The 18,080-nt window shown below is 39.5% G+C and overlaps 1 protein-coding gene across 1 annotated transcript in view; it reads right to left on the bottom strand.

Annotated features, from left to right (window-relative positions):
• The window catches only part of SLC4A3 (solute carrier family 4 member 3), a 58,607-nt gene that overhangs the window by 10,905 nt on the left and 29,622 nt on the right, over positions 1 to 18,080 (bottom strand). The window contains exons 5-14 of the mRNA XM_063288967.1: positions 17,891 to 18,048; positions 15,673 to 15,884; positions 9,850 to 10,001; positions 7,809 to 7,989; positions 7,117 to 7,252; positions 6,426 to 6,606; positions 5,686 to 5,785; positions 4,456 to 4,640; positions 2,289 to 2,505; positions 1,767 to 1,997 (exon numbers count right to left, since the gene is read on the bottom strand). Of these exons, the coding sequence (XP_063145037.1) occupies positions 1,767 to 1,997; positions 2,289 to 2,505; positions 4,456 to 4,640; positions 5,686 to 5,785; positions 6,426 to 6,606; positions 7,117 to 7,252; positions 7,809 to 7,989; positions 9,850 to 10,001; positions 15,673 to 15,884; positions 17,891 to 18,048 (1,753 nt within the window). The remainder of the gene's footprint in view (positions 1 to 1,766; positions 1,998 to 2,288; positions 2,506 to 4,455; positions 4,641 to 5,685; positions 5,786 to 6,425; positions 6,607 to 7,116; positions 7,253 to 7,808; positions 7,990 to 9,849; positions 10,002 to 15,672; positions 15,885 to 17,890; positions 18,049 to 18,080) is intronic.

The raw sequence follows: 18,080 nt of genomic DNA, 5'->3' as shown, positions 1-18,080 counted from the left end.
TTGCCTGTCTGCTTCCAAGCTGAATTCAATGCAGTGGTACCTACCTTTAAATTCTTTAGTCAGAGGAGGACAACCTCTTTTCTTTCAACAGCCCCATTCCTTTGTGAATAATCTGTAGGGAGGTGCATGTCAATGGAGGAACTTAAGCAAGCAGGGAAGGAGGATTAAAGCCAAAACTGAAAAGGGCCACATATAACTCTGTTTTCCATTCTGTTGCCCCCTTTTTACCTCTTCCTCCTTCTCCAGTCCAGCAGTCAAGACAGTGATGCTCTTGCCAGAGGACTGAATAGTTTGATTACAGAAATTCTATGCTTGCTGAAATCAGGCTGAGAGATGCCTCTGGCCCTCCTGCCATGCAATGTTCATCCCTGACTTAAGGTTGTGATCCAACCACTTATACCAGCTTGCCCATGTCTTAAGGCCTTCAACCTCCTTAAATGTCTTCTTGAGAGAAAGTATTAGATACAGTATGCACTAAAGAAAGGGTCTTTTCTCCAATGGCATCTAATTAGCAGTACAATTTTTCAGGCACCTCACAACTTCCAGTGCACTAATGAGATGAGTTAAGTTTTGGGACAACCTTATCATACATAAAACATCTAGAAAAAGAAAAAGAAATCTCTGAAGTAATCCCTCCTATTGTGTGAGGTGTGACATCACTGTCACACTATCTTGTGTAATATTTATTTATTTATTATTTATTCAGTCATTCATCATATTTATATAATATCATGACATTACTCTAATTTCTTGCAGCAGTAGCCACCAAAAACAATTTGATGTGTGTGTGTTTGTGTAAATAAAATCAATCCCTGGTTGTAGGAAAAAACTGCACTCCTGTTTAAACTGGTTGCTCCTAATATAATAGAATAAAAAAAAATTAGAATTATCTTAGAAAAAAATAATACCTCTCCCAAGTATAGCAGCTTTTAAAATCTAATATAGCAGCTTATTTTAAAATGTTTTTATTTCTCTTGTTAGAGTTATTAATTATTTTATATATAATTATATCTCCATAAAGGAATCCAAGAAATCTCCCTTTCAGAATCAAAACTGCTTAATTTGTTATTGCATTATATGTCTGACACTAAGCAAGTAATAAACATAGTGGCAATTGTGAACATCCACAGAATAGGAAAGTAGAAGAACTGGATTCAAGGTTACTCCCCTCCAAATCTGCTCAATGGTGAAGAGGACCTCCCCCTTCAGAAAAGCGTGCTCTTCTACTGCTAGGTGATTAAGGGATAACGCCCATATACTTCTTGCTCCTGTTGAGTATCTTATGTGCATTCCTCGGCCTCTGGCACCTTGATAACTTATAATTGATAAGGTAGAAGTCTCTTTTGATTTTCCTTCATTTGTCCACAAGAAGAGATTGAAATTAACTGCTCTCCTTTCCTGCCCTTATCCTTCCCCAGTTTAGACTCCTGAGTTGTTTGCTAATAGAGATCCCAGTTTAGCAACATTAGGAATGATAGAGCTTTTGTGGTTGCCATAGAAAATGAGACATGCAGTAGACTAGAGCCAGGCAGGGGTGAAACAGATCAAAGCCAAACTCATCTGAATGCAGCAAGAGCCAAATGGAGCCCATCCACTAGGCCAGCACAGACACAGGCACATGAACCAGTCCCAGTCACTCAGCTAATACAAGTGAAATGTTAACGTCCTGCTCAACTTCTTGGGCAGCACAGAAAGATGGGAACCAGCTTGAGCAGAAAATGTGTGGGGAAGTGGGAGGTGAGGAAAAAGGAGGGCGGACTTGTTACCTAGCAGTCCCCCAAAGGTGATGGCAGGAGAGAGAGCAGCGAAGTAGATGAATAGCACGGCTGCGAGGCACTGGCTGTGCAGGGCATCTCTGAGGTCACTCAGATACTTGGGGTACCTGCGCTTTATGTCCCGCACCAAACCACCAAAGAAAATGCCGGTGCGCTTCAGAGGGTCATCCTCCTCCTCCTCGCCCTCTTCTTCTTCTTCTTCAACTTTCACCTCACATAGCTCTGGAAAGGCATCAATAGAATAGCAGGGAAATGGTCAGAGAAGCTGAAACAAGACACTTTTGCACATTAACATCCTACTGTATGTAGTCAGGCAGGTGCTCAGATCAAGGTTTCCCTTATTTGCTTCTACTAATTGCCACAAAGTCTGCCTTCAACATCTACTTCGTTACTGCATCAATTTTTAATAGCATCACCGACATGTCAAGAGTATATCATCATATCTCACCCATCCTTTCCTAGCCATAGCATGAATCAGAAGAATGGGATACAATAGGCAAGGAGAGAAGAGACCTTTGGATTCCTGAAAGTTTGTTTCTTTGATGGACTTCTTCTGGTCCCGCTCTCTTCTCTTCCTCAGCAGCACTTTCTGGAAGGTGGCAATTGATTTGAGCAAATCTTTCCCTTCTACTTCTGATGGAGGAATGACAATGCTACAGTCTAGGAACTCATTGATGGCATTAAGCAGATCTTGGCGGTCGTCTGCCATGTAAGCAGCTTCATGGAAATGCTATAAACCAATGGGGAAACATAGTAAGACACACAGACAGCATCTTTTCACCTGCCTCTGCCCACCCCGATATTACTGGTTAGTGGTGTAGTCCTCAACTCAAGACAGGTCCCTCAGTTCATTCTGAGAGATCAGTACTGATCCAGGATCACCACAGGTTCCTCTTAGTTCTTTAAATTCAGACTGATAACATAGTTCTGATTCAATGACATGCCAACTATATATGTTCCAGCTGCCCCTACTTATCTGATATCTGCCTTTAATTACCATTTTGTTCCCATTTTGCCTTTTGGGGAAAGTGTATTTGTGTGTGCATGCATGCATGCACACACGTGCATTTCTTTAAAATGTTATTGAAAACATTTGTTACTAAAATTCTTCTAGAGTCTTTCAAGTTAACTTCAGTACACAAGCAATTAAATGTAATCTTGATTCCAGTACATAGACCATTAAATGTATTGACACTAAAGCATCATCTGGTGCTGAGGTGAAACATGTGATCTTCCAGTTGTTGCTGAACTCCAATCTCCAGCAGCCCCAGTCAACTTGTCAATAACAGGGGATCCTGGGAATTACAGTACAGCAACTTCTAGGATGACATTTCTTCGTTTGTTTATTTATTTGTTTATTTGTCCAATTTTATTACCGCCGATCTCCCCCCAAAAGGAGGGACTCTGGGCAGTTTACAGAAACAAAATTTAAAATTAAATGTCAATATAAATACAATAATAAATAAATAAAAATATAAAATACAATAAAATATAATAAAATCCAGATGGCTAAATGTTGTGTTTCAGTCCGTGAAACTGTATGGGAAACTATTGGTTTCCCATCACTGATTTAACACACAGTCTTTTCACACAGAGTAACTTAATAAGATTCATATGCAATTGTTAAGCATGATAATTTGTTAGTATATGGTAATTTCATTTTTCCAGTACATCTTAAATTTAAAAAATGCTCTGTTTTAAATCATGGGGTGGGGGAAGGAGGCAGTGAACAAGTGGATTTTTTTCTTCTTTGCATCTGTTCTCTCATAAGTACAATGAGATTTGTTGTAAGATTAAACACAGGAAAAAAAAAGTAGTCAGTCTGGTAGTATCCTCTCACATCAAATAAAACAGGCTATTTCAGAATTAATAAGCAAAACTTTAAGCAGGTAGAAAAGAACTTTCACAAATTTTAATATTGGGAGAATTGAGATAGTGACACTGGGATTTAAGAAGTACACATAAGTGCTTGTTTTTAGCTCTCAGACAATGGAGGGAATGAAACTGCTATATAGTATTTATTAAGTAGTCCTGGACATCTAAAAGTGTGTATCCACACAACATCTTTCTCCCTCTTCAGTCCTACACTTTAATGTACAGCAAAAGCGTGGAGAAATTATTACCAGAAGATTCATCCACATGAAAAAAACATTGCTGAAGGCAAATAGCAGAACACGTTTCACACAAAGCACGTGCTATAAAAACCCTGTGTCAATTGCCCAACAAAGCTGGCCTGACAGGAAATGGGGGGAAATATACTTCTTGTCACAATAGTTGACTCTCAACTTCTCCTGCTAGACCCTTGTGATCATTTGGAAGGATACTTTTCACACAAAACATATAACTGAATAAGAAAGTAGAAACTAAAATATAGCTGCAACTCTAAGCCAGCTTTTTTTGAAAATCAATTCCACCAAAAATGAACCCTTCAAAATCTCCATCAAAAATTAACTTCAAAGGATATAAGTTTAACTTGGAGGTGTTAATGTAGAATGTATCATTGTTTTTTTTGTTTTTTGTTTTCAGAAATCTAACATATAGGACATACTTTTTCCTCCATCCTCTGCACTCTTGCCCTTGAGGTGTAGTTTATACCACTCTGCACACCCCTTCATGCTGCTAACATCTCCATTTATGCTTGAGCTTGAGCTTGAGCCTGAACCAATAGCCAGGTCTTTACCTTGTCTGACATGAGAGTTGAGATTGAACGTCCAATCTCATGGTAATCCACATTGGACTGGCTTGGCCCTAGCAAGACAAAGATGAAGCGAACAGGAATTGGAACTTCCAGGACTGATTCCAGGAACACAGCTTCGTTTAAACGGACAAAAGCCATTGATGGTTGTTCGAGGAATTCAGCACAACCTATGAAGAGGGGAAGAATAAAACCAGATGTATTGGATCAGTACAGAACTTACAAGCCTTTTGTAATTAGAAGTATGTTCCAGATTGGGGAGTCCAGGCCAAAAGCACACAGCACAGTCAGCTTCAAATTACATTTAGTGGTGCCTTACTACTTCAATGGCTGTTAATATATGGGCGCAACTAATATAGGCAACTCAAGTTATCTAGGCACTCAGAATTGGCAGTTACTGTGTCCTACTTTTTTGAGAGAGATATGAAGACTGAATTTAAAAATAATAATCTTCATCAGTGTGCAACTATATTCTGATCCAAAAACCAATGCAACAAACCAATTCAGAAATTTCACTTTGTTTTTCCTCCATATATAAATGCAGCCAAGAAGAAACAGAACATATGTCAATGTTTTTGGAAGATTGGCTTTTCTCAGTTAAGGATTTCTAGCTGAGGAGCTGAGGTTTCAGAACAATCTCGTAGTTAATAGGTTACTGGCTGAAGTCTTACTATATCAGTAGAACACAAGCTAGGCCATAGCAATTATGCAACTGTGTGCACGCGTGCGCGCGCACACACACACACACAATGATTGACAATGCCTGTATTCTGGCCCTAACATGATGCTTTTGGTCAGGCATGGGAATTAGTGGGACCATGCTTAGCTTCCTGGTGGTGCTCCTCAAGTTCCTGTTTTCTATACCTTATACAATAAGCCAGTGGTAATGATACTACTGTCAGTGAATGATTGTGGTTTCCCTTACATGCTCTCTTTTCCTCCTTTTGCCTAGTGACTTTGATATGGGCAGTTTGTGCTGCTTACTGGTCTCTGTACGGGTAATCTATGAGAACGTTTTGTTTTGTTTTGTTATTGATTTTACTCTACTTATATGCTGCTTCAATCATGCCTGACTCTGAACAGGTTATGCACCTCCCAGAATAAAATAAAACTAAAATATGACAGTATAAACATAGTTGAAAATATCTGAACTACCCTAATTCCTTGAGCCCTTCTCAAGGTCTTTGTATTGGACTTTGACTTAGGACTGCTTACCAACAAGCACCACAGTGGCCTCAGCATCATCAGGAATCTTCTCCATCAATTTGAGGTATTTGCCACGATGTCCCTCAGAGCTGTGAAGGTGCATGTTTTTCTGTCTCAACAAGAAATATTTTAATTAGCCTGAGCTGTCTCCTTGTGATGATTTTCATACACCATGCTGCGTATGAAGTCACTTCTCTAACTTCTCCTTGTTCCTTCTCCATGACTAGTAGAAGCAGAGTAAATTATGGAAGACCCTGAAATATGTGTAATTTTGCACTGGTGGTAAAATCAAGCTTTTATTTGATACAAGCTTTTTAAAAATCTTTTTGTTTGTTTGTTTGCTTTCAGTGCACACACACCAGTTCATAATTCATATACTTACTTTTCTTGAACTTACACTCCACTGTAAGTTAGTTTTTTACAGATCAATTCAATCTGATCCTGTAATGGGCAGAAGGAATAACCTTGAGGAACAGGAGGAAGAGCCACTACCAAGACAATGGTCAGATAAAAGAAATAAAGTGAGTGCAGGTCAGAACTGCAACCTGAGAAAATGTCTCAGACAAGACCCTCCCTAGTTCCCATGAAGATAAAGGGAAGAAGGGGGGAAGCACATTCAGACTTGCAAGATTCTGTTATAATCTTTGTAATAAACTTACTACTTGTAACAAAAGTAGTATTAGCCTGCATGACTTTGGTTTTCTAGTCTGGTCTACCTTGAAGGCTGACATATCCCTATTTCTACTCACCTCTCTGTACTCAGGGTCATGGATTCGCGGTTCTGTCATCTCAATCCGCTCTTCTCCCATCAATGGCATGCAAGTGTCAACTGTGTGATTGTGATTGAGATGATGGTTTCCCACTATAGAATTCATGCTGGAGTTGGAATGGTTCCGGGGGAAGAATGCCTCCTTCTCATCATTGGGATGGCTGAGGAAACAATATGGATATTAAAGAAGCTAAAGAACTTTGGCCTGATTTCTCTGGCTAAAGAAAACAGTTGCTCTTGAAAGTTCTTCAAATAGCTGTCCTAAAACCTAATGGAAGTGAAGAGACTGCTCACTCTTGTTGTGTCCACAACAGCAAATCTCTGCTCATCTACCTTCCAGCCACTCTATGTTTTACAGAACCCTGATTTTCCTGCATGTATGTAGGTTTTCTGGAACTTCATACATGTGATCTTTTTTCTGCCTCAGGCCAGCCAGCACTTCTGTGCACCCTCTGTTCCATAACTTCTTTAAAAATTCAGCAAAAAGTTCTATTGTTCTCCTCAATTGCCTCTTGCCACCCCTAGGACCTTGCTTAATCTTTAGGATGCAAATGTTTGTACTATGTCATAGTTACTTATACTTCTGGAGTTCTTCCTCTTCTATTATATCTTTATCCATAGTCCCAATTAACTATATTTCTAGTTTCACCATTCCACACCACATCACCTACCTATGCTTGAGCAGCAGGGCCCTTAGGACATTGGCTCTGTCTTCAGCTTTGATCTGATCTGAGATTATCATAGTTTCTACCACCAGATGAGCAATGCCTGGTAATGTTGTTTGCTCCAGGTCCAACAAAACAGCTCCTGAGATCAGAAAAACCAAGAGTGGAAGGGCACAGGAATTATTTCACAGTCAAAAAGTTTCTCAAGCAGTTTGTCTCCTTCTCTAGGCAAAAAATACTGAACTCATACTATGTTAGCAGCATCAGAAATACCTGCAAAATAGGCAAGTAAAGGTGTTGAGAAGCATTGTTTATTCATGAATGTATCTGTTGCTATTGCATAGGTTTTGTACCACATTGGCCTTCACATATTACATATTATTTTATAAAATTCTGAATCTTTAGTTGGGTTCAAGAGTCTTGCGAAAAAGATAAGGAAAAGCAAAGCTGAATCTACATTTAATGATTTGGTGTCCTTTTCTTGTTCCATTATTACAGTTTATGTTACATTCTGCTGCAGGACTAGGTAGACAGTGACCACAACCATTGATCATTTTCTCCTTTTGATGAATAAGTTTATTTCAATCCTAAAAGTTCTTCCTTCAGCCTTAAAAAAGGTGTCATTCTTTGAGTCAAGAAGCAGCTGTGATGTCAATATATGTTTCAGGCCAAAGCCTAACCTCGTCAGGGATACTCACCATGGGCAATAGTCTTCCTGAGCTCCAAAAGGCTGCGAAAAGAGAGTGAGGCAACATGAGGCTTCCCCCAGCGTGCCGTATCCTCTTCTACATCCTCCTCAAATTTGATCCAGCGTGCTGTCTCCTTCCAGTGCATGTCCTGGTTCTTGTCCACTACTAATTCATTCAGCTCCACAAACACCTAAGGAAAAGCAAGACAACTAAATTCTAATACACTGCCCTGTTTTTTGCTATTCTTATATTGCTATAAGAATGGCATCCCTAACTAGCCTGTTATAAGGATGCCACAGAGAAGAGGTAGTGCCCTTTAGCTTTGCCCTGATAGCACCAGAGATTCTGTAGATGACAGATACTTAATAGCATCAGAAATATAATTCAAGAGGAAATGCAGGCCGTTGCCTATCTCTTCATGCAGATTCAGTCACTCATGCCTTAGTCACTTGCTGATTGGATTACTGCGATGTGCTCTAAATGGGCTGGGCTGCCCTTAAAGAGTATTTGGAAGCTTCAGCTGTTGCAAAATGTGGTGACATGGGCATTTATGGGTGCTGGTCCTTCAACACATGTGACACCTCTGCTTTGGGAGCTGCATTGGCTACCAGTATGCTTCTGGGTGCAATTCAAGGTGCTGGCACTTTCACAGCTTGGGGCTGGGTTACTTACAGGAGTGTCTCTCCCTGGTAGAGTCTACCCATCCTGTAGATCTGGCAGGAGAGGCAGGCTCCAGGTCCCATCCACAAGAGAGTGCTATCTGAGGGGAGCCAGACTGCCATGACACTTGTCCTTTGGAACATCATCACCCCAAGATCAGACGTACCCTGACCCTGCTGCCTTTCCCAAGGCATTAAAATCTTGGCTCTGTTGTCTAGACTGGGGCCCTGATAGTGTGGATGAGCCTGTTTCTTGGTTATATTGAATGTGGGATGTTGTGATTGTTCTTGATTGCTATTTTATGTTATGTATGTTTTAATTATTGGTTGTGTTTTTACTGTTTTTCTTTTGTTTTAATTGTTAGCCACCCAGAGTCATGTATGAGATGAGCGGCCATATAAATGTATTAAATAAATAAATGAATAAATAAGGTGTACTAAAAACACGGGACGCGGTGGCGCTGCGGGTTAAACCGCTGAGCTGTCGATCGGAAGGTCGGCGGTTCGAAACCGCGCGGCGGGGTGAGCTCCCGTTGCTAGTCCCAGCTCCTGCTCACCTAGCAGTTCGAAAACATGCAAATGTGAGTAGATCAATAGGTACCGCTTCGGCGGGAAGGTAACGGCGTTCCGTGTCGTCATGCTGGCCACATGACCCGGAAGTGTCCTATGGACAACGCTGGCTCCAAGGCTTTGAAACGGAGATGAGCACCGCCCCCTAGAGTCGGACACGACTGGACTTTACGTCAAGGGAAACCTTTACCTTTACCTTTACCTTTACTAAAAACATGCATAACGTAAGAGAAGGTAGCCTAGATTCACATCCTAAATAGTCTACAACAGTGTATAATCTGTTCCAATAGTGTGCTGGAGGGCTGCATTACAAAAATTAGTGGGTGAGGCTAGGAGAAAAAACTAAATTTGATTTGATAGCATTTATATCTATAGCTAATTAAAATGCAATAAAGCTAATACTGTATGATGATTCTCTAATTATGCATTTAATCATTCTCCCTTCTTTCACATGAAATACTGCAATTTTCAGACCACTCTGAGGGATGCTTTCAGGAGCCACACTTGGCTCTAGGATTTCAGGTTATACGCTTCCAATTTATAACTCTATTTTTCCCTTCCAGGCCATTTTTCCTCCATGAACACATGGTCTTTTTTTATTAATGGAGAAACCAGATGGCAAAAATTAGACTGGGACTACCTGTCTATATCCTAAAGCAATAACCTGAGTAATTAGGCCTAGGCTAATTCCTATGGACCGACTCTATTGTTCCTGCTCTTATGGAAAGCAATTCACCAGCAAGCAATGAACTTTGCAACACAAAAAGGTGCTGCTGTTGCCTTACACTGTGGGATTCAAGAGGGCAAGGCCATTATGGTACCTCATGGGGCTTTCGGTCAAACTTCTTTTTCTTCTTCTTTTTCTTGAAAGACTGTGAGGGCAAAGATGCTTTGCTGGATCTGTTAGTTTGGCTCCGGGATGGTTTCTTAACCAGATGTCTCCTTACTCCTGGATTATCTTCAAAACGGTGGCCTGGAATAAAGGCAGGACAGGGCACGTGTGCATAAAACAGAAATGTCCTTCTATAAACAGAGCTGCATGAATGCCCTAAGCGCTCCATGGAAACACAGATCTTTGTTAACGACTACAGAATTCAGTGCTCAAGAAATGCAGCTTCTGTTTTAAATGCCCCATTTCCCAGGAATGCATAGATGTAGAAATATGTAACTTTTGTAATGCATGATGAAAACTCAGAAGAATCATGTTTCATAACACTGGAGCAGGGTAACTATCAAATGCAGAACAAATTATAAAAATATACAAATACATATTACTTATTTTATTTTTACGAGTCACAAAATACCTCTTTCTCAGAGCCAAATCTGAGAAACCTTAAATAAAATGTTGGTGACTTTTTTTTTTTAAAGCAGAGCTTGGTATACATGATTTCTTTCATAATTTCTTTCACCTCTGCTTCTTCTCTACCTCTGAGAATTGTCCTGTGCTGAGTCAGACCATCAGTTCATTTTGCCCAGTACCGTACTTCCTATTCTGATTAGTAGCACCCTCAGGAGAATGTTCCCACCCAGACTATCCTTAGAGATGTTGAGGGCTGAATCTGGAGATTTTCCATATGCAAAGCACTGTGATGAGCTATACTCTATCTCTGCCTTTGCCTTCCATTCAGTTCTCATTTAAACAAATAGCTATTGCGACAGAGGTAGCCAACAGAAGCTCATTTTCACAATTGTTTCCCAGTATGAACAGGGGCAGTTACAAATGTTTGGCAAAAGGTCCTTATTTTAAAAGAGGTATATGCAAGTATAGCAGAACCTCTGCTCCTTGCTGTTTTGTTGGGTGCTACAAAAACAACAGTGAAAAGGCAGAGGCATTCTTTTGTATAACCCTTGGAGCCTCATTTGCATCTATGCATCTATGGGGAGTGAGAGAAAGAGCTTTCTATGGTGTATGTACCACCATAATAAGATCGTTAGCAGCAAATAACCTGTTATATCCTCAATCAATCAATCACTATTAAAGCACAGATAAAAGCCATTTAAAACTCAAATGTCTGGGTAAATAAAAACATTTTTTTTTTGCGGAAGACTATGTAACGTAGTAGACATGAATGGGCCCCTTTGGGGAAGGTATTTCCCAGTTGGACATAGGAAGGTACTCTCCTCTGCTCCTTTAAATAAGAAATCTCTAATAAAGCAAGCATCTGGGGCAGGGTCCTTTCAAGTTACTGACAGTAGAAAGGGAACTCACTGTACTACACACACTTTATTATTATATTCATCAGTTTTCCACTTTACCCTTCTTTCAGTTTTCCTGATCCTAGTGCAGCACTCTTAATTATGTTACATTACATAACAACACAGTAGTTCTCCTCACAGCGAACATTTTGACCATTGCTGATTGCTCATCTGATGTAGTTCCTCTGTTGAGCATTATTTACAGGGGAATGGAGAAAAATCTTTGAAGAGCCAGAGTCATATAAATTGATGAGCTGATTGCATGTTGCCTTTTAGATATAGGGCTCATTAGATGACATAAGCATTTATATAACTAAATAGTTTGTGATGTGTTTAGGTCCCTTCTTCTTTGCTCCTTTTCCATTCATGAATATAAACTGCCAAAGGCGTAATCTTGCAAGGGCTAGTCTTCTCTTTGGTACCCCATCAAAGTTGATGTGTTTCATGATGGCAAAAGCAATCTTTGAGTACACAAGTGCTGGGTTCAAAGGCTGTAATGCAGTGTGGGAGAGTTGACTCCTCCAGCACAAAATAAGAATAAGTAACTGCTGAGAAAGGTGGATTAAGTGGGTGGTACAAGCGGAAGGCAATTCTTAGGAGTTTTGTTTTTCCCCTCAAGGCATTAGAAAGCCCAGATAGCTTGGAACCTACTGCCTCATCCACCAATTCATTCTCTTGAAGAAGCATTTTGGATGCAATGCTAATATTATACAGCCTTCCAGTTTGGGAACTTGTTAAATATAAATTAAATCTATATTGAGGGCAGTGAGGGCATTGTTTTCCCCACTGCCTTTCTCCCTAATTTGAGGCCTGCTGAAAGCTAGATCCTAATCTTTCCCATTTTCAGCTGCACATGACAAAAACCAATACCTATTCCTCAGTAATAAAGCACTGAAGCTAATTAGAACTGTTACAGTGTATTATGTGTACAGTTATACATGACGCTCATCAGTTTAGTTGGAGATTTACATAGTCGACTGGTAGAATGAAGAAGCAAGGGAATGAACGGATGAACCTGTGGGTGCTGCATACGTGTGGTGGCTTCTGCGGGTGATGAACAGTGGATGTGAGTGCAAGTGCTATTATCTATATTTAGAGTAATAGCTGTACCCAACTGATACGTGCTATTCATCTATTCTTGTGGCCTCTTCAAGTACCTGACATCCCCCTGAGAATGATGATGGGTAGTACTCATTCTACAAAAAAAAAGAGATGTAATCTAAAACAAATCTAATGTTTTAATTGTCAAAACTGTTGTGGAATCCATTTCTTATTGTAGCAATTATTCTTCAGGAAGGGGATATAACCATCTTGCTCCACAGTGCTATTTTTTTAGCCTAATTGCACATATCCATACCAGTGCAATTTGTTTTAGTGCAAAAATTTTTAGCAGGAAAGATGCAGATTGTTGTATGCTGCCTATATTTTTCCACCTAGTCCAGCTAACAGTAGCTTTTGAGACATTGGATTAAGTCATGCTCAAGTTTAACTAGGACTCTGTGGACATTGTGTATAATATTCCTCATAAACTTTCTTTCATATATTATCATGAAGATCAAAATGAAAGATTTTAGACCCTAAAGGAGAGAGTTTTTGACAAATCTAAGCACTCTCCATCCCCACTCTCAGCACATTTAACCAGTGAGCCTAATCAACACTGATAATAGCAACTTCTGATGGGCTTTCAACCTATGAATATATGTGTATGAATGAGTTCATCTACCTTCAGCAAGAGAAGCATGTCATAGCTCATAATCTACAATGTGTGTGTGTGGAGTGGGTGGATGAGCAGATGGTGAAAGTTAAAGGAAAGATAAAGTACAGTTAGCCACCAAACTGAGAACTAAAGAGCTTGCTAGTTCGTTCACGGATGCATGTGTCTGATGTATGAGTGAGGAAATATAGGTTGTGGTTAAATTCCTTCAGCTTCATATTTCCAAAATATTTGAACAAGTAGCCTCCAGAACAACAGAGAAATCTGAAAAATAAACTTTTGGGATAGGATAAAGTTAAGCAAGTAAAAATAACTTTGTATGGGCAAAGAATAACTAAAAGCAAAGGTGGCAAAATTGCTGTACCCTTAATAAAGTAATAGAAAAAAAGAAGTTTGAAAGGTACAAGTTGTCATGTAGTTATAAGATTATATTCAAAATAAATGAAGTTTGTCATATTTTAAATCTGATTATCCAATGGAAAAAAAATCAGTCCAAGTGAAGTGGAGAGTAAATGTGTGGGAGGACGCACATACATATACCTGTACATAGGAATCCGAGCACAACTGCAGTACTTACGAGTCGGCTCCAAACTGGGATAACCCAAGTGGTTCTGAATGGCCTCCCATAAATCATAGTCTTCAAAGTTGAGTGCAAACTCCTCAAAGTCGTCATAATCAAATGAATTATGGGCACAGACAGCTATCTCTATTTCTGGTCTGTCTCCTACTCCAGTGTCCTTTACCATCTCCTTTCTGTTTGGAATAGCCATTGCTATGTTCTTTAGAAGATGAAAAGTCTTGTGTATGTGGCAAAAAGTAGGATTTAGGTAGGAGATGAGTTCCTCTTCTCTGAAAATTTTCAGAAAGCACAACATCCAGTGCCCAGGAATTTTTGGATGGAATTTGATTAAAAAAATACTACCACTGACCATCTAGTGAAAAAAACTAGCACAGAGATTGCGTCTGCTTGTTTAGAATCCAAGTGGGAATATATCCTTGCATACTGTCAAAGCCAGCAGGTGGGTTCTGTAGGAGATCCAGTACATGATGTGCTGCTGTGCTGTTTTCCTTTGTGACACAGCCTATTGTGCCCCTTCACATGCTTTTGGTTTCTCCATCTACTGAAGCTTGGAAAGTAGCCTATTGACATCTTTGTGTCCTGAGGCTCAGAACTGCATTTCCATGACGTCCCTTCTCTGTTTTTGCACTGAGAGAATGAGAGAACTAGCATGCTCAGCTTTCAGGGAGAGAGAGGGAAGGCGTAGAACATAGCAGTAGATAGATGTAATATCAGTCCCAGCACCCTGAAATTTTGTAGGATTTGAGACCATGAAAGACCCTGCGTTAGATGCAGATTCCTACACAAATGTGGCCACTCCCTCCAGAAATTGAAACACATAGTTGTCTCAGAGCACAGAAGGTGAAGATAACTTTAAGCTAAGAAGCAGAAAGCAAAATCCTAAAGGTTCAGCAAAGAAGATGCTGGGTTAGCCCTAGCATCTGAGAATTAAATACCATCCAGTAAATTATGGATGAGTGGTAGCACAGGATATAAAGAGAATAAAACTGAGCTCTCAGGTAACAGAAGACCACATCGGATTGCAGATTGCCTGGTCAAATTTGGAAAGCAAGATAAGTACAGTATTTGAGGATTTTCTCTCCAGCAAAGTAAGGCCTCATTATAATAGATTTTAAGTGCAGTGATTTATAACATCTTGTAGGATTTATAACATTTTGTAGGATCCTCAGTGCCTAAACAATTTGTCAAAATATTTCACCAGTCTTGCTATCTTGTTTCCCTGCCTTTTATCCCTTCCTTCCTTCCTCCCTCCCTTTCACATCACACACATCACATGTGAGATTGCTAACATAACAAGAAAAATCTCCTGCATAATCCTAAAAAGCAGAATTTATATTCATGTTGCAGATTTTAGACATGATTGATTAAAGCCTCACAAGTCAGAATATCCTATAACTTCAAATTATGTACTTTCATCTTATTCTAGACTCCTGTACACTATAGCTAGCTTAGTCCTAAAAATGACATTATTTCTGGGAATTGAAAGCATAGTTGATAATATTTCAAAATAAATAGGTTGCTTGCTATACTTCAGATGAATGGTTTCACTGAAATACATGCAAGTCAAAATTGTTTAAACTAACTTCAGAGAGCAAAGTAAACAGCTAGAATCTAAGGAATCACTTAGATTTTTTATCTTAATAAAAAGGATGATCAGAGGAAATACAAATAGAATTTTACAAAATTGTGACATGTACGCACAGAGAAATTAGTAACATTTACTTAGAAGTTAAATATCAGTGAACCCAGAAGGATATTTTTTAATAAGATCAATAGAATTGGGCCATGAACTATCTAATACAAAACAAAAACAAATCAGAATTATATTACATTACATAGCCATTAATATAATGGCTATGCTGTGATATCCAAAAACACAATCTCTTTCAGACTACAAATATACCAAAGTATATCAAATGACTATCCTGAGCATTAAAAGTCAACATACATCATTCTGTCCCTCTCGTTAAAACTATTACACAATCCAGTTGCTTGTTTTTAATGGAACAGTATAGCTACTCTGATGTTTTTATGGACCTCCCATATTCACACAGTACTGCACTAAAGGCAAATCCCAGCAGACAGGCATTGCAACCATCACCACCTCTACCACTACCACTAGGGACAAAATCAAGGACCAAAGCTGAATCTCACTTTTCATATCATCAAGGTCAGCAGAAGCCAGCATCTGAGCTTCAGCTTCATCAGTGGGGATTCGTTGGTATGTGGCATTCTCTACAGCAGTCATGCTACCAATGCACACTCTCTCCTTCAGGTCGTAGTTTGACCGCTGCCCACTTGGCACCTGACTCCATGGTCTGCGCTTATCCCATCCCCGAGATATATTATCTCTGTATTCAGGAAAGCTGTGGAGGCAAGAAAGAGCACAATGATGGCACAGAAACAATAACTGAAAGTGAGAACTTATTCCTAGTAGGCAGAATGTATTTCCAGAGTTAGGAAATTGGAACAAGACTAAAGAGTTGCTTTGACTTCTCTTTTAACCTAAATCAGATGTAAGCAATTTTTATTCAGTTAGGAGTTGCATTTTGTCAAGTGTAACATTTGGAGGGCAATGTGCCAATTCTACTTGCAATAAAGCAAGTGGTAAAGTGGTGCCAGAAACCAAATTGGGTGGTCCGACCCACTCTCTCTTTCTGACAACTTTTTTCTCTTTCCCTCCCACTTTCCCTTTCTGGCACCTTCTTTTTTCTCTCTCTGAATAGCAGCCTGCCAGGAAAATAATAGATTAGTTCAGTCCAGAGGTGTGAACTAAGTGTTTGCAGAGGGTTTTTGAAATCAGGTTGAGGACTATAAAAGTCTTAGGTTGTGGATTGCCTACCTCTAAAGGACAAGTTGCAGATTTCTAAATTGTTTTAGCTGAAGTACAATATTTCCTAACTGATACAATGAATCTTGAAAAGCTCTTTCTCTCTTCAGTTGATAAATCTTGTTAGTTTGGCAGCTATGACATCCTTAACGTTCTGTTCTAGAAATCATATATTCCTCACTGTTTAAGTTTGCAAGTAAATATTTGAACAAAAGTCTCCCTGAGTAACCTGAGTATATATGTAATGGGCACCTCTAGCAATGCAAGCTTCTAGAGATTTCTCCTAGATCAGAATGCACATACACATTTTTTTTTTTTGCCTTAGAGTCAGCGTAGACTCCTGGCAATGGCCTGGACAAGTCTCTGCAGTTTTCTTGGCAAGTGCCTTGCCACTGTCTCCTTCCTAGGGCTGAGAGAGAGTGACTGGCCCAAGGTCACCCAGCTGGCTTCGTGCCTAAAGCGGGACTAGAACTCACAGTCTCCCAGTTTCTAGCCTGTGCCTTAACCACTACACCAAACTGGCTCTCTATACACAATTTGCCTGTAAACTAATCCCTCCCATCTATAATAAGAAAGCCTAGAGGGCCAGGTGGCTAAATTCCTGAGAAAAAAAGAAGTTTCTTTGAGGTTAAATAGCCATGCAGGAGCTGGAGGCTTGTTCTTTTAATCTCCCCAGGAGAAACAGTTGACTGTTGGGAATGAAAGGATGGAATTTAAGCACACTTGAGGTTGTGCTGTTGCATCTCCTAGGATCCAGAAAACAATATAACATAACCCAGACTTCTAGATAACCTAAAAGTAATCAGAGTTATATTGGGATTGATTTTATTTTGCATGTGCTCAAGGCAACTTGCTCAGTTTTCTTCTCAAACTGGCTTTTCTCTGAGGCTTCATTTTCTTTTGAATGGGCCTGCCCATTGTTCCTTTGTTTACACCCGCTTTTTTGAATCCTAATCCTTTTCTTGAAGCCTAATACCTACATATGCTTTTGTAGTTGTGTATCTTAATACACTCTAGATACTATTTTAAACAAATATATTAATATATTAGTTTAAAATATTAGTAATTATATTAGTATACTAATATACTATAGTATATTAGTAAATATTAGTAATATATTAGTTTGTGTCTTGGGGAGCTGGAATCTGGTAACATGCCTTGGAAGGTCAAGACCTCTGCAGATCAACTACCAAGATACTAGACTTAAGGTGCCTTTGTATTTTTCAAATTAACAGAAGAAGGAAGGCGTTGTCTTCTTTTGGCCTTCTTCCTACCATCCTGGTTGGAGGAGAAAAAGAAGTTCATACTGTTCTATGCTGGCTACATTACACGATGTCCTCAGTTACAAAAAAATATGCACTTTTCTTTACACATTCTAGAATGGAAGATACATATTAAAATTAAACCTGGATGAGTTCTGTCTCAAATTAAGCTTATCCCATCTATACTTGGACCTGAACTGGAAAGGCATGCCACTACTTTGTCCTGCATGCCTACAACCTATGTGAGTTCCAAACCATAGAAAAGATAATCCCATCTTACCTACTGGAAAAGGTAGGCCCTTTCTCTGGCAGCAAGCTGGAGAAACATGGGATTGGGGAGAGGTTACTGTATTCTTCTGCCACATGAAATGACAAAGTGCGTTGGGTGCCATGAGCTTCCTCCTCTTCTTCTTTAGCCTCATCAGTCCCAATGGTAAACTGAAAGAAGCAATGCAAAGAGTCAAAATAAC

Source organism: Candoia aspera, chromosome 1 (assembly GCF_035149785.1).
Source record: "Candoia aspera isolate rCanAsp1 chromosome 1, rCanAsp1.hap2, whole genome shotgun sequence".
Lineage (NCBI taxonomy): Eukaryota > Metazoa > Chordata > Lepidosauria > Squamata > Boidae > Candoia > Candoia aspera.
This window is presented reverse-complemented; position numbering and strand designations above follow the sequence as displayed.